Source organism: Hirundo rustica, chromosome 3, assembly GCF_015227805.2.
Source record: "Hirundo rustica isolate bHirRus1 chromosome 3, bHirRus1.pri.v3, whole genome shotgun sequence".
Taxonomy (NCBI): domain Eukaryota; kingdom Metazoa; phylum Chordata; class Aves; order Passeriformes; family Hirundinidae; genus Hirundo; species Hirundo rustica.
Window position 1 is genome coordinate 286073 of NC_053452.1, and position 16911 is coordinate 302983.

The 16911-nt window shown below is 46.7% G+C and overlaps 1 protein-coding gene across 1 annotated transcript in view; it reads right to left on the reverse strand.

The window, feature by feature from the left end:
• Nucleotides 1–17: 17 nt before the first annotated feature.
• ABHD12 (abhydrolase domain containing 12, lysophospholipase) overlaps nucleotides 18–16911 on the reverse strand; it is a 33591-nt gene continuing 16697 nt past the window's right edge. Inside the window, exons 2-13 of the mRNA XM_040060885.1 lie at nucleotides 15450–15574; nucleotides 12786–12891; nucleotides 10496–10615; nucleotides 9612–9642; nucleotides 7186–7231; nucleotides 5863–5992; nucleotides 4392–4429; nucleotides 4128–4207; nucleotides 3503–3585; nucleotides 2690–2768; nucleotides 2279–2406; nucleotides 18–1958 (exon numbers count right to left, since the gene is read on the reverse strand). Coding sequence (XP_039916819.1) covers nucleotides 1919–1958; nucleotides 2279–2406; nucleotides 2690–2768; nucleotides 3503–3585; nucleotides 4128–4207; nucleotides 4392–4429; nucleotides 5863–5992; nucleotides 7186–7231; nucleotides 9612–9642; nucleotides 10496–10615; nucleotides 12786–12891; nucleotides 15450–15574 — 1006 coding nt within the window. The 3' untranslated portion in view covers nucleotides 18–1918. The remainder of the gene's footprint in view (nucleotides 1959–2278; nucleotides 2407–2689; nucleotides 2769–3502; nucleotides 3586–4127; nucleotides 4208–4391; nucleotides 4430–5862; nucleotides 5993–7185; nucleotides 7232–9611; nucleotides 9643–10495; nucleotides 10616–12785; nucleotides 12892–15449; nucleotides 15575–16911) is intronic.

The following is a 16911-nucleotide window of genomic DNA, read 5'->3' on the forward strand; positions in this document are numbered from 1 at the left end:
GACTTGCAACACTAAAGTGATCAGCAGTCAATGCCTTTATTAAAACTACACCACTTTTAGATAAACATTTCAGTTTAAATTTCCGAGCGTGTCGCTGGCCTGCTAACAGGAACGGTGGTGGTGGGACCACCAAGCACAGCAGCTCTCGTGCTGGGCTCCCAGCTCTGTCCCAGCAGGAGGAAGGCAGGCAGCCAGGCCCCAGCTCAGGCTGCACTTAGCCCCAAGCCAGCTGCCAGCAGCAGCAGGAACTGGAATGTGTGTGTTACTCTCCAGAGCCAGGTAAGTATTTCTCATCTGTCAGTGCGATGAACGGTGGTCAGCGCACTTGTCCTGAAGTGGCACAGCTACTTTATGAGAGTCAGGGCTCAGAAACCTCAGGGACAGCCGTGCTAACGGCATAAGAATCTTGGTACAAGAACAAGCTACTGTCTCTTTTGCAACTAGTATGAGCCTGCAGATATAACTGTGATGCATGCTGAGCGGTTTATTACTATGCTGTACATCCCTGACCAGACCCTCGGGGCAGCACAATTCCCTTTGAGCACTAGTGACTAAACCTACAGCACCTGGCACCGTCTGTGTGGGCTGACAAGGGGCAGGACCCCGTCGAGGCAGCGTGTGACCGACCCCTCTTTCAGTGCAGAGCTCTTCAGTGGCATAAACCAGCCCCCCTTCTAGCCCCAAGCAGGGCAAGGACATCCCCAGACCCCCTCCCTGTGGGAAAGGCTCATTTCCACATCTGCCTCCCGGACAATGGCTGGCAGAGGGGCTAAGATGTGCTACTGGAAGTGCACAGAAGGCAGGGGGGAAGAGATGGGGAGTGACACCCCAGACTGATTTTTGCATCAAAAACGGTATCACTGCCTGCTTTTAACTACAGTGGAACAGCACTGCCACCAGGAACGAGAAAACCTGACCCAAGGAGTTAAAAAGTAGTTGAAAAAACCCCTTGCCCTTCTCACCAAAAAGCAGCACCTGGCTGTCTGGGTGTGTAGAGGGGTAATGGAAGACATCCTTTCCAGCAGCCTGGGCACACGCTGCTCGTGGCGAGCAAAAACGTAATCTCACACTTTTCTGTCTTAAACACCCAAGTCTGCAGTTTATATACATGTGCCATTCCAATCCTAATGGGAAGTACTTGTGAAGAAGGGGAGGAGATCCACAGAGGATAGCGGGGATGGGAGCAAAAAATGATAAATGATGTTCAGAAGGAAAAAGGTACAGGAAAGATAAAAGGGCACTAGCCTTTCCCATTAAATGGGTGTTTCAAAAGGAAGAACAACAAAAAAAAATCTTTTATTTCCAAATGTGTGCAATTATCCCAACACTTGCAGCACATTGTGACGGAAGAGTTAAATAAAAATACCTCTCGCTACCTGGATCTTCCATGTATTTGTAATTACAGCCACTGATTGAAAAGGAAAGGCAAAACATGTATTTTCTAGAAAGAGAACACCTCAAACTCAAGCAAGACAACTGCGGTCAGGAGACATGGCAAAAGCCATTTGCCTACAAATGTATCTCTACATGATCCAAAAACAGCAGCAGTGTTTAAAAGTGAAAGAGACATCCTTGGTCATGACACAGTGTCCCAGGAACATCTGTCCTCAGCAGTACCACGAGGGATGGGCGAGGCTTTGCTGCACTCACGTTTCTCACAGTTTAGTACTGGCTCCCGGGCCGTTACCACCCCTCCGTCCAAGTCCAAAAAGAAGCCAACAGCTTCTTCCTTCTGCCACCATAGATGCTGATGCCAGAAGCTGGAGTTGCCAAGGGTACACATCAGGACTGGAATGGGAATCCCTGACCTCCTCTAGTGCCAGGGATGGAAGAACGGCAGACTGACCCACAGGGAGCAGGGAGGAAAAGGAGAGAGAGGAAGGAAATGAAAATCTCTGTGCTGACAAGCTGACAGTCTTCAGTGATGATGCTCATGTTCAGATTTTCCCAGGAATTCCCTAGAAAAGGAAATAAAGCAGTGACACTTGGCTCTCCTATACTCTGGTGCACGCTGCAGCCTGCAGGTGTTCCCATTCCCCTGGTAAATAGTATGGCTCAAGCACTGGCAGCTGCAGGGACCAGCACGGAGCTTTGCTCTCGCATCCAGCAGAGGCTCCCACTGAAAGAGCCAAACCGAAGCAACTGCTCTGCCAACAGCTCCAGAGCATCCTGCTCACAGCAGAGATGAGCCAGAAAGCGCTCCCGGCTTTCTGTGCCTGCCCTCCCCAAAACCTGCTTTGCAAGGAGGTGGAGAGCACGGGGTGCCCGGCGCACTTACCGCAGTATCCGAGGTAGCTCTGGACTCCTGTAGATGTACTTGTGCCGGTAGCCCAGGTCTGTGTGGAAGGGCACAAACTGCACCTTGTAGTCCCGGAAACTCCGCGACGTCGCCGCGATGTTGTAAAGCTGAACCCGAGGGGAGGCAGGTGAGGGACTCGAGCGACTCCAGCCCAGCTCCCCCTTCCAAACCCGCAGCCCCCTCAGGAGTGGGTGAGGGGCCCTGCCTTGAGCAGCTTTGGTAGCTCCAGCCCCATTCCACTATTGATTTGCCACCTCCAGCTCTACAGAACCCGCAGTCCCTCTGGGCTGTGTGTTTTACACTTTCTGTTACTGACTTCTTGCCTGGAGGATGGTGTTCTATCCACACCAGTTCCTCCCACCAGATCAGTTTGCAGAGCCACGTGTGTACCTTTTTTCCCAGATGAAATGGTACCACTGGATCATCCTCAGCATGAAGGATGAGCAGGGAGCAGGAAATGTATTTCACACTGTAAAACAGACAACAATGTCACAAAGGCTCAGAGAAATCCCATCGTTCTCTAGCACCAACACATGTACGTTTTTAAGAAAACTGGAATGACAAACATGTCCTGTGGGTTATCAACTACAATTTAAAACCTTATCTGGGCACCATTCATTTGTTCTATAGAAATTTTACCACTGAAAGACATGCTCATAACATTTTCTTGCTGCTTAGACCAGAGGAAAGTGGCTTGCTCCACTGTAAATCATCACACCCCCCCCCACCTCCAGGTCTGTTTTGGTTTCAATACTGGAAACTCACAAATGCTCAGGCTCTTCAATGAAAGACTCAGTGAAAGGAGACAGTGTGACTACAGGCAAGGTGGCTTAGGCAAATACACAGCAAAGAAATCTTCCCAAACCTTCCTTCCATATTCCAGTGCTACTGTTTAACATGTAAGGTACACTTGAAAAGCATAAATGGCATGAACCAAATCAGCATATCCCTGAGTAGTCTCTGTTCTCAGTCCTTACTATGAACAACTAAAAAAGACAGAGCTCCACTGTGCTGCTCTCAGGGCTGTGAGAGTAAATGAAAGAGCAAAGCAGCAACAAAAGAAAAAAAGCCAAAGAGAGCAGTAAGAGCAAAGCAGCAACAAAAGAAAAAAAGCCAAAGAGAGCAGTCTTGTGTCTGTCCTCACTGATGCTTGCCATGGCTTGCTGCAGCCACAGCTGAAACCCCAGCAAAGAGGGAACTCACTTCTCATCATTTGCAAATTTAATTCCGCTTGTCGTGATGGGGTCAAGGAAGAACCAGTCAAATCCAGGGAAGTATCTGTATATCTGAGAGGAAAAATGTGCATTAGTGGCATGCACCGGCAGGCCAGTGATACAAAGAGCACTAACAGGACACGCCACTGCCCCTCCTGTAACACCCCTTGGCTGCTGCTGATGCTCTTTGCAGTAAGATGCCCACTGTTTCCACCAGCATTATTTTTCCTCCCCCGTTTCAGGCCTATCTCACCAGCCTGCTCAGGAGCAGGCCCTGTGGGTGCTTAAAATCTCCAGGTATCGTGCAGGACTGCTGGCAATTCTTCCTGGAAGAGCTTTATCCCAGGGCATCCCACCAGCTGGGCTGCATCCGAGGCCTGCCTGTGTGTGTGCTCAGTTCAGAGCCAGCTCATGCCCGTGCAGGACACGCGGCCATGGCACTGCTCACCGTGCGCTCCCAGCTGCTGTATCAGGGGAAGTCCTTTACCCCCGGGGTTTACAGATACCACCACTGCCCCCCACGCCGTGCAGCTAGCCCGGCTCCAGCCCTCGTGAGGGTTCACTTCTGCGCGCGCAATTGCGTGCCGCCGGTGCGGGTGTCACTGTGTACTTGCCACAGAGAAGGGGTGACTCCGCGCCTCCTCCCGTATGTTGGTGAATGGAGATTCCAGGATCAGGGCATCCGGGGGCGTTTCTGGAAAGCCAAAGGCAACGTGCTGAAATGCAGGGGTGCAGGCAGCCAGCAAGACCAGGGTCTGCCTCGTGAGAGCTGCCGCCACCACGGTGTGCCAAGGGCAGCCCTGTCGCCGCCCCAAAGGTCTGCGGGGCTCTGGGCCGGCGGCGGGCTGCCGGGAAGCGCATCCACGCGGCGCACTCACCTCTCTCGCAGAGGCGCCGCACCAGGTTTGTTGCAACCCTGCAGAGAAGGAGCATTGAATTGGCACGGGCCCTCTGCAGAGCAGCAGCTCCAGAGGTGGCACAGGTACAGCTCAACAGCCACAAGATCGGTCGGTCCCTGACACTGCCCGAGGTGGGGCAGGCGGCCCACGGGGACCTGTGCTCCCACCGGCCTCAGGAACCCGACTGCCCCAAGGGACAGCAGGGGCCCGTGTCTGAGTGAACAAGTCCAGGGAAGAAACGCACCAGGCAGCCCCTCAGATGGACTCCTTTCAGGTGGCTCTCAGGCTCCACAGCAGCGTGACACAGCCTGCTACCTCCAGACCACAAGGGCTGAGCAAGCAAGAGGGGAATGCAGGGGTATAGGCAGAGGGGTATAGGCACAGGGGTGCTGTGCTCCAGGCAGCTGCAGTGCAGCACCCCAGGGCCACGCTGCAAGGACCTTCCCTATCCGGGACAGAAAGCAGCAAATCCCCCCCTATGCATCACCCTAATGAGACAGGGATATTTCCAAAGCTGCTGAGTCTTCCAAGCACAGCACATTTCACAAACCTTGAACTCCAGACTGGCTGTGGTCACTAGAGAACTCAGCTGGGGATCAGTCTCAGGACACTCTGACTGCAGTGTTGGGAAACATCACAAGCATGCTCTGACCCAGAAAGGGATTCTGAGCAGGGCAAAAAATACAGAGGACGAGCCAAAGAAAAAGTCTTTGTCTTCTCTCAAAGAAAGCAGAGTGTTTAGTGTCACAGCAATGAAGAGCCACTTCTCTGTCCCAGCTTGTGTTTCACAGCCTTTGTGGTCTTACAGTTTATTTGTACACAGTTCAACTCAAAGGTAACTCTTCTGTTTGCCCTCTGCTCCTCCAATAATCACAAGGGTAAGAGCATGTGGTGCTGAACCTGACTCACCTCCAGACAGCCATGGAAAGGGAGCAAGCAGGAAATGAAAGTTAAAACCATGAAGGCAAAGGCACTTGACACCTTGAACTTCCCTGTGCCAGGCATGACCATGCAAATGCCAGAGGTGGCCAGCAGCATAGTCCTGCAGGCATCTGCACTGATTACACACAGCATGTTCATCAGGACAGGAAGAGAACCTTTTGTAAGGACAAGGCACACACAGATGTGGCTGGTCTGAGACACTTTTAGAATACCGGAGAAGTCTGATGTTCTGCTCTGAAAGGCCATCTGCAATCAATTATTCTAAGTGTCTTTCTAGTGTGCGTCCTCTGGACAATGACTGTTCAAGATCCATTGCTGCAGTCATTCACTGCAGCCCCTCTCACTCTGTGCAGTGCAAAGGGGGAAGCCACTATCCAGAAATTATGCCACAGATGCCAAGCCAAGCCAGCCCAGAGATTATAGCAAAACAGCACCTTCATTCAAGGTCAGTGCTTAATGTTCTTTAGAAGCTGCTGCTTTAGAAGTGCCACTAAGATTAGATGCTTACCCTGTGCCCAGGGAGTGTCCCCATATATAGACAGGGTTGTCTCCGCTCCGTGCTTTTATCCAGTCGAAGACATGGAGGGCGTCGTAGGTCATTCCCCTCTCTGACGGGCTGCCTACCGAGTCACCCCAGCCTGGAACACAGAGAGTCCTGCTGAGGATCGCTCAGAGTGCTCAGCAGGGCCAGCCAGCTCCTCCCATGCAGCCCATCTGCAACTGCAAAGGGACCTGGGACATGGGCACCTTCTGTTCTGTGCACCTCTACGATTTGGGGCTGAAAGCCCTGATTGACTCCCAGTCATTTAATCCAGGTGACTGCTGTCTGCCGAGGAGCTGTTGTGGATTTAGCCGACAATAAAACCCAGGACTGGATTTCAAACACTGCTACAACAGCATCCTTGCACGTACCCACCTGCAGCAGCCCAGCTCCCAAAGCTTCCCTGCTTTTGCATGCACGTAACCAATTTGTCAGTGGAGTCCCTGACAGCACAGGATTGGATGCTTAGGGCCAAAACCCAACCGTGTCTCACAGGGCTGTTGCAACATCAGTTTGTGCTGTTCGATCAGTGCCTTCCAGCAATTTTCCACCCTCCTGGCTGTTTTGGATCCATCATCACTGCAGCACATCTACACATTGTATGCTCTTAGCAGACAGCACCCCACATCCCTTCTGATACCTAATAAGCAGCCAGAGAAGCAGCTGCCAGCAGGACTGAAAAACAGGGCAAGCTCCTACAAATAAACCTCCCAGGTGTCTTCTTGATAAAAATGCAATGGATTAATTTCTTTCCTGTATCTGCAGTGGCATTATGCTGCAGTCACGGCTTAAATACTGACAAGGTAAAAAAAGGAGCAGCAGATGCTTGACTGCTGGTGCAGAGGTGCAAAGCAGTCAGGGCTTCTGCCAAGTATTGTTAGCAAATCATTTATTCTGTCTTATCTCACCTATGAGCTTTAAGAAGGAATTAAGTGCAAGTTCAGTTCCCTGTGTGACCTCAGGAAAGTCAACTAGATTTTATGCAAAAGGACTACACCTGGACAAGCCCATCAGCTTCCTTATGTGCACCTGGGGGTGCCTTAGGTGGATGCTGTGACAGCTTGTGTGCCTGGCTCACTCTCTGCTCCTCAGCTCCCAAATCTGTGCCCTGTGTGTGGGGACAGACAGGAGCTAGAGCCCACCCAGCCGGACATCAGAAGCAGTGCTACACAGGAAGGCGCTGGAAAGAAATATCTGGAAATTCTTTGGATACCCATGAGGGGAACTAACAGGAGCAATAACCACGCCTAATTATCTGGCAGCAAGTGTTTGTAAAAGAAGCCCACGTACCTCGATAGTCAAACGTCACCACATGGTACCCGAGGGAACTGAGAACCTGCAAGGCAGAGAAGCGCTCAGAAACCCGTTACAGAGTCTTGCACACCAGCCACGCTCTTGCATCAGGCCAAGGTGCAGGAATTCATTTTATAAAATTACTGACATGTTAAATGGCCAATTTACAGCTTTTCAATGTGGCAGGCACAGAGCTTTCCAAACTCTCATCATCTCAGCCCACTGGTTTTACTCCGTTTGTTTCCTGGACCTCATATCAGGCTACCTAAGATGTTGATTATCCCTTTAACAGCTTTGACCTTAAGATCTGCAAATATCCTACTGTTTCCCCTACAAAGACTTTCATGTTTTCCAGTGAAAGAGTACAACTGCTTCAGTTATATTGCTTGAACTTGCATAAATGTAAGCATAACATAAAGGAGCCCATTTCAGAAGGCTTAAATGTATAGATGTGCAGTTGCTTTATTATGAATATTTATGTTAAAACCAATGGTAATCCTAACAAAATCTGGTAAAAGCAAGTAAAAACACTCAAAGTGTTCAACCAGCTTGCTTGGAAAAAGCACCTTGGTAAAACCGATACGAGCGTCCCAAGCTTGATATGAACCTAACAAACCAACAAAAGGTAGAAAAGGATTTAAATGTTGCTCTTGTGGTCTATGTATGATACATGATTTTTTAAAAAGCAATATTGGTATTGTGCTATTCTCCAAAGATGAAATATAAAACCAACACCATTTCTAGTGGTACTGGGGTTGTTGTAGCCTGCAAATGAAATGACACCTGTCAGCTGAGCATTACTTGTAGCACAGTTTTAAGGGATTACATATATTGGGTAGATTTAGAAACAACGAAACATTTCACAACCACGCTGAGGCACACAGTATCCAGTGGAGCTCACAAAGACAACTGGCACCCGACTGCAAAGGGAGAGAGCACTTCCACTGTCCCTCTAGACACATCAGATGATGCAGGACAGCTGTTTCCAATGGAATCACTATATGACATTCTTATATGTTCACTTACACATTGAATTCCCTGACTGGACATGCAGAATATGAAGTTTCTTCTTGAAAAGTTTGGGGGTTAGCTTTACAATGTGATTTTACTGCTAAGATACCATATACAATCTTCCCTTTCCCAGGCCATTAAAAACTATTTAATCTGTTGAGAGTTCTCCTATCTTCTGTACACGTTTGCTATGTGCTGGCAGCATTGAAGGCCTATGGAAAGCACCAGCAAAAAGGACAGCATCCCAAACTGGCTCATTCTGCTGGAATAAACACAAACCTGGAGTTTCTGGAGTGGTTCTGCTAAGCCCATGTGTGTTCACACTGACTGAAAAAGGCAAACTAAGCAGCTTGCCTGGATGTTCTCAGAAGCAAAGAATACCAGACCCAGGAATAGAAACCTTGGCTTTTGGTAAACTGTGTTCTCTGTACAATGTACACACAGAAACACACCAAGTCTGTATATTCTGAAGCACTGCTATTCTTGTCCATCAAAATCAAAACCAGCTCCTCTGCCCGTCTTGGCCACCACAAAATGCACTGCGGCACAGGCTGGTTCCCAGAAAAATGACAAAACAGATCACCATACGTGACAGTCTCCTCAACCAATTTTCTGCAACTTGGCTCATCTTTTTTTTCTGAAAGGAAATGAAGTATCACCTGCCTCCTTGGGGCCGCTAAACACTATTTTCTAAGAAATCTGAATTTAAAATATTTTGCAGCAGGGCATCTTGCATTGAATTGCAATAAAGCTCAACACAAATAAAGAGAAGAACAGACTCAGACCTCTCTGAAATGAACCAGGTAAAACAATTATGGCTCTTTTAGAAATATGTGATTTGAGACCAAGAAATTGTGTGTGGGAATTTCAGCCAAATGAGAGTTTAATAAGATAAATTACCCCAAAAATCATTAGACAAAGCACTCAAAGCAACTGTGTTCTCACATAGCTCACACCATAGTGCTACCCCTGGGAAATTCATTGGGTTTTCTACAGAACCTTCTGCACCTGAGACAGCACCACTCATACAAATGCACTGTGCCATGAGTAAAGGAGAAATCCAGGCTGAATACTCTTAAATGGTACCTTAAATTAGTACACTAAGCTAATCAATCAAATTGGGGCTGTAATTAAATAAAACTTTTGACTCTTCCCAGAAACTGTGTTGGTTAGCTCAGCTGGAGCTGGCAGTTAACAAGAGCAAATAAAAGACCTTTCAAACATCATAGAAGATGGGAGAAGTGTGCCCACAGCTCACAGATCACTTTCCCCATAGAGGCTTCCTATTTAAAGCACTCTGAGAGCCCCAAGGGCTGTGCCTGCTGGCAGTGGGCTCTTTGAGCAGTCTTCTCAACTCTGTGCACACCTGATGTGTTAGTGCAGCTGTTTGGACAACACAGGCAGACACTTACCTTGTAGAGCTCCACCCTGTGATCCCCTCCTCTGGCAGGAGCGATTGATGAAGAGAAAAGGAGAGGGGGAAAAGAGAAAAACATAAAACAAAACGACCAAACAAAAAACACCCCAAACCAACCACATCCGAGCATTTAAGGCTCCAGAAACATATTTCCCAATTGCCTGAAGCAATCTAACAAAACAGGCCAAATATGACAAACACCCTGACTGCTTTTCCACAGGCTTCAAGGAGACAGCCAAGCTTTGTTGAGCTATGCAGGACATAATTCTGAAGTCAACTTCTCCATGTAAATCTCGCTTCACAGCAGGAAAAAATGAACTTTTCAACCCACCCTGCTATCTGCCTTTTCCAGAGCCTGTAATGCAACCAGAACAGCCTGTCCCTTTTTGCTCTGCATGCCCTGATCTCTTGCCACAAGTGCTGCCCCAGCCAGTAGCCCTGCCTCTTGAAAGTCTGGTGCTCCCAGCAGAAGTCATGACAGTAAGCCAAGCAGGTGGCCCTTAGATTTTCTCACTTGGCCCCAAGCACAGGGAAAGAAAGGACATGTGCAAAAAAGTGAACAGAGAAAAGCAGAGCTGAACACTATAAATAAGTCCAGGGGAAGAATCTGCTTTTATTCATAAATATAAACTGAAACCTAGACAATGGAAAGGAATGTGAATGTGCCACTAAATACCTTAAACTATATGCACAACATGACATGGCTAATGCATACTCAAACTTTAGTATTGGTATTAGAGTAAATGCACTCTTGCATTATCCCTTGTCCCATCACTACATCCCCTAAGGAGTTTTTCTCAACCTTCCTTAACGTGCTGAAGCTGTGACAAGCCAGGAAAACGCATCCTGAAAGAAAGCCATGAGTGTTTCGTGCCTCACCTTGTTCCCGCATTGCCGTGCAGGTAAAGGATTACAGGATGGCTGGAGCCCAAAGCCTCCTCAAACCACAGCTGGTCCTTCCCTCGGGCATTCTTCCACAAGGCTGCAGGGACCGTGTGCCTGTGTACAGAAGGAGAATTTACACTCTCCTGCTGCTGAAGTGTCTGCCACCTGAATTCTCAGATTTTCTGTTCAGCTCCTTCACTCAGGATTACACACCTCACACACGCTTCCCATAAAACTGTCCTGATTAGCTGAGAAATGGTCATTGGCTACACTTATTTCTACATTTTCACCTCCCATCACCATTGCCTTCAAAACTTAGGGCTGTCTGTGCAAGGCATCAAACTTCAAAGGCACAATTACTGAACTTCCTGCTGTTCTGCTAAAGAATCGCAGTTCCCCAGCTTTTACAGCACTTAATTGCTTCAATTAACATACTTATATACCATAAAATAGATTCACTGCTAGGTCAGCAGATGTTCAGAATAATCAAAGGTGGTTGGGCTTGGAAGGAGTGTTCAGTGATTAAGAGGCATATCTGACTCTACAGCCAATCTGAGGAAAAGGAGGAGCCCAGGCTCTGAGGAGATCATGTTTTGTTTCCAGGCACAAGGTTCTCGAAGGTGTAACATTTGGCTGAAAAAGTTACAATCTAGAAGAGGCAGGAATTTTTAACTCACAGCAGTTCTTCTGTAGACACTGTACCTAGGTGGCCTGCAAGAAAGAATTCAACACCGGCGGAACAGAAAGAGGAATGACAGACTGAACAGAAGGCAGGCCATTAAATTGGGTAATTAGAATACAAACACAAAGCAAGTACAAGCCCATAACCATCTCAGCTGTTAAGAAGGGGGCTGGCTCACAGCCATGAGGAGTCACTGAAGTACTCACATGCCTTTTTACCTGAAAGGCAGACAAGCTTGCACCTACCACACTCATCCTCCCCAGATGGAAAGCTCAGACGACACACTAACAGGGGGAAAGCAATGAAAAAATCTACTTGCTTGCATGCAGCCAGCAGACACTGAGGTCTTGAAGAGGTAAAATGCCTCAGTAACTGTGAGTCTCAAAAGTTCTTCAACTGTTCTGCCCCAAGACTTTTGGAAACTTATGAACAAAGCAGGCTAAGGACTTAAGGACTTTGCTTCACAAATGTACCAAACACAAGACCTCGCACTGGCTTTTAAAAGCCAGGTTCCAAACTTTTGTGAAAATCTTCCATAAATATCATGACAAATGACGGCCTCTGAATTGCCACAAGCTGGAAGTTCTGTTTTAGCAAAGATACACAGTACACTTGCAAGGGAAACAAAATACAAATCTCAAGACTGCAATATAAACTTATTTAACAGCTAAACAGGTAGAATTTGATTTGTCCAAGTAAAGAGTCTAACCGCTATTTATCAGCCTGTCCTGGAAAGACTGAAGTTTTCAGGTTTCTAAACATATCTTTCACTAAAATTTACTTAAAGGAAAGAAATTGTCCTAAGGATAATTATATCTGCATCCCATTTAACCATTATATCTCTATCCCATTAACCATTTAAAGGTTAGGTACCCTGTGAAGAGAAAATCTCTGCTGCAAAGGACACATCTGAGTTACACACACAGCTGAAAACTCCAAATCCTGCACTTCACAGATTGACCACCACTGTCTGTATTAAGGGAACACCCCCTTCCCTCCATGCCTGACACGATCCAGGGTAACAAGGAGCTAAAGTGAATTGTCCCTGCCTGGGACCAGAAAATCACCCTTGTGAGAAAGAAATGACAAATGAGCTCTGACACTGTCACTTGTTCTGTGAAAAGAGTAAACTGTGTGTTCCGTTCTCACCCACTCTCCAGATCTTACATATGTTTTATGAACTGAATTTTCTTCCTCCTACTCTGAACACTTTGATCTGTTTTCCTATCTTCTCCCACATGTATTTTGCAAAACAAAATATGAATCAGGGTTGAATGACAAAACGTCTAACTCCATGGGTCTGGTCTGATCTGGAGGCAGGATCTTTGTAGTGATGCAGACCTGTAACTTTCATGAATCCAAATTTTGATGTTTCTCTGAATGCACAGGTTGTCTGACTGTGTTTTGTGCATTACTGATCCCAGCTCAGATGAGCCCCAGAGATTTGAATGCTTTTCAACATGAACTCGGTCACTTGGCAGAGGAAAATACAAACATCCACAAATGAGAGCATGCACAGCAGAAAGACTGAATAGGCAACACCGAGAACAAAAAGAAGGATAAAGATGCATGGCACATACTGCCCAGAACTGGATTCCTTACCAGACTCCAATGGTTACATCCTCCTCTGGCTGCAAGTAATAATTACAGGTGTGGTTTAAACCTTGATCCTGTGGTCTTTTCAAGTCAATGAAATATGGGACCCTCACTGAAATGAAAAACAAGCAAAAAAAGAAACATTTTAATTTTAATTTTTTTCATTTTTTTACATCCTGTCCTGACTGGCCCAAGGACTACTATGTGGGCAGTCTCCTGTTTGATCTGTTCAAAGGCTTGCTGCTGTTCAGAGCCCCACTTAGAATCATTCTTCTTCCATGTCACAAGATAGAGAGGGCTGAGTCTGGCTGTCCTCTGGGATATACATCCTCCAAAAACCCAAAGCTCCCAGGAAAGCTGTGTTTCCTCCTTGCTGCTATTCTGTTGACCATATCCATTGGAATCTGATGACATCCATCTTGCCATTTTACTCCTAAAAACTTAATTTCCTGGGCAGGTGCCTTGACCTTACTTTGTTTTGTGGCAAAGCTGGCCTTCAGGAGGATCTGGACTATTTTCTTCCTTTTCTCAAAAGCTTCCTCTGCTGTATTGTCCCAAACGATGAAGTCATCAATGTACTGCACGTCTTCTGGAGCCTCACCCTTTTCCAGAGCATGGGTCAGTCCATGGCAGATGGTGGGGCTGTGCTTCCACCCCTGGGGCAGTCAATTCCAGGCGTACACCTCTCCAGGCAAAGGCAAACTGTGGCCTCCCCTCTGCTACTGAAGGAATGAAGCAAATTGCATTGTGGTGGCACCACTGGCATTTTACCACCATGCAGATCAAACCCCAGGGCACCTCGAGGTGTGAATCCTCTCTGCTCCCAACAGCAGAGACTCTGATCTGTACTGGCAGGACATGGGACATTTCCTCCTTCAGTTGCCAGCGGTCCTCTTTAATTTGGTCCTCTTCAATGTCTTCCTTAGTTTCAATTTTTTTAATTCCTTGGACATGGATGAGATGCAGGCCCATACCAGGGAGGAGATGGTTTCTTCATCCCGGAGCTTTGGAATCAAACTCTCCACTTTTTGGTCTCCTCTTTCCCATGACATCAGTGCCAAGGAGCTGACACACGGCACTGCACAGGAAGCTCCAGCACATGGTTTGTGTACACTGGACGTCATCTGGGTTTACAGGGGACCGACTGCTCCTTCTTTGAATCCTTACAGACCACCTCCAGCACAGCTGATTCTCTCAGGTACTGGATACCTTGCTCCATGGTGTTCCACTGGGTCATCCTTGCAATGACATCTTTCCCTCACGCTTGACAGGAGCCGCTTCCAGAGGCTGAGAGTTTCTGGTCTTTTCCCAATCCCCAGCCAATGCCTGCATCCTGGGACAGGAACCCTAATTGCCTGGTTTCCTTGGAGCAGCCAGGTAACCAGGGACTCACCTCACAGCTCACCTGGGGCAGGGGTCAGGGGACTATCTCTGGCCCTGCCTCTGCCTCTGGTTGTGAGGGTTCTGCTTCCACTTCATCACTCACTACACAAACTGATTTGGATTTCCGTTCTGCACAGGGCCGACTGCTCCCGGCACAGGTTCAGCTCTGGTTCAGCTGCAGTTTGAGTGGCCACAGTGGCCGCTGCTCTGCTTTCCTTCCCCTCCCCCTGAGGGTGCAGCCCAGTCATGAGCAGTAATAATGTCCAGTAATCAGCAGCCAGGGCCCAAGACATTGCAGCAACTTCCCCTTCTTTGGAACTGCCATGGTGATTTTCTTCCAAATATTCTGCCACTTAATCAAGGTCTGGTATTTGTTCAGGGGTGACCTTCCAAAACCACTGGAGCAGAATACTCCTTCAAAAGCTGGCCCATTTTCTCCCACTCTCTGTGCTACTCATGACTACCCACCTCCAGGGCAGGTTTCTGGACGATGTCCCTAGAAATCTCTGTCCTGACTCTTAAACACATCGTGGACCATACTGAGGAAACCTGGCAGAAACAGCAGCAAGAACACACTACAAAATTATTGTGACAAATATTTTGGTCACTTGTGAATGAGCAGAGGCAGGAACTTGAGTGAGACCTAACAAAGCTCTGCAAAAGCAAAATCACTGAAACCTGCACTGTTCAGGTTACGTAGCTGTCAGTTCTGACAAGCAAAGCACAAGAGCTGCCCTGCACATGTGCACACCTCACAGCAACCACCATCCAAGGTGTGAGAACATGCAAAGCATGCAATCAAAATTAGACAAGTTGTATAGAAAACAATGAATCCATAGTTGGTCCTTCCAGCATTGACAGTCAGAGGAAGGTATTTTTCAAAACTTCATTGCAAAATACAAGTGAGATTTAAATGCACATTTAGATTGCTGGATGTAATTTCACTTTAATTCATCCAACTGTGTGGAACCCTTCAGAAAAACACATCTGACATACTGCACAGTTTTCCTGAAGGAAAACTCTTTTGGCTGAAAATTGGCTTCAGTTTGGTCACTCTATTTAAATAAATTTATATTTATATATAAATTTATATAAAGACATGCTACAGCAACCACCAGGGCCGCAGAGAATGCTTTCCAAACCACAGTCTTGGGAAGTTTACAACCTGTCAAAGTTCACATCCTTCACAAGCTGTTCACAAGCAGGGTGAAAGTGAAGGCAAACAAGGAAAAGACAAGGACACCCCTCCCCTGTCCCCTCAGGCACCCACCCCACTGAGGCACTTACCAAAGTTTAGGAAGACCAGCTTTGCCTGAATAGCAGGGCAAAGTTTTACTAGAAACGGGATGGCAATGTACATTCCCAGCAACCAGAGTATTAGCTTCCTCAGTCGGAACCATAATCCGTACCGCCTGCACAAAAGAAAAATAATAGAAAGGCAGAGCTGAACACAGCAATTTTTATGGAGCAATTTTCACAACAATCTGCGTGCTTGGTGTTTTTGAAAATCTGGTCATTTACACTTTAAACAAAAGCTAATTTCAAACAGTTTGTGTAGCTTCTGTTGTCTGAGAGAAGCAGAAGTAACCAAAACACCAGCTGATGACATACAGCCTAGAAAAAGGGAACAGAAACTCCCTACTGATTACATTTTAAAAGACTCTGTAACAAGAGCTTTTTTTTCCTGCTAACTTAACAGATTTCAGAATCTCTAAAATGAAAAAAAAGAAAAAAAAAAATTCCAAAAAGCAGCTCAATCATAATTCCCTTTTAGTTCACCATCAGATTTTGTTCCATTAGATTTTCACATATTTTGAGGAACTACGTGTAATGAGACTGATAAAGTTACACATGATCTCAAGTACAGACTGGAACAGATATTCTGCCTTGTCCATCTAAAAGGGTCCATACCTCTCAATGCCCTGGAAAGCAAGCCTTTCTAAGTTACAAAACAATGAATTTCATATTCTGCAGCATTATTCTCCAAGAATTGCCCCAACACTGTATCTCCATTTTTTCTTGAGTATTCTGATTAGGAAGAATAAGCTACCAAAAAATCCTAAACAACAACAACAACAAAAATGAAATAACACACAGCAGCTAGTTAAGGAATGTATCTCAAAATTCCCTTTATTGTATCAGAATAACTACCAAATACACACTCATATGTGTGTCTATACATGCACATATGTTCACATAAAGGCGTACTCGTAATGATTTAGTTGACCAACATTTCCTGCGCACCGAGGTTTCTCAACCAGCCCTGCAATCAAGAACTAAAATCCATGGGAAGCCTTCAGGCAACACAATTTCTGTTGCTTTTCAGCAGACAGTCTTGAGCAAGAACCATGTTCCATGCCAGTGAGCAAACAGTTCTCAGCATTGGCAACTGCAGGCAGCTGAAATCAGAGAACAATTTTTCCAAAAGGCATGAAGTTATTAATCTCCCATTTGGCAATTCTTGGAGCTGACACACTCAACTTGCTCTAGACTGGTGCTAAGAGGGCTTAGCCACTGTCAGCTAGTTGAAGTTGTCAAACAGAGAGCCTAAAGACAAGGGTTTTTACACATTTGTACAAGAAAAATGAGTGTACACACGGAACTGGGATGGAAATAGTTTAATCACGCACCAAAATTTTCAAACTCTCGATAGCTTTTGTGGTCCAAAAGCCAAGACTCTCAAGAACAGTTTTCCAGCACAGCAAAAAAGGAGACATTCCAATCTCCCCAGCTCAGCTACATTATTGGT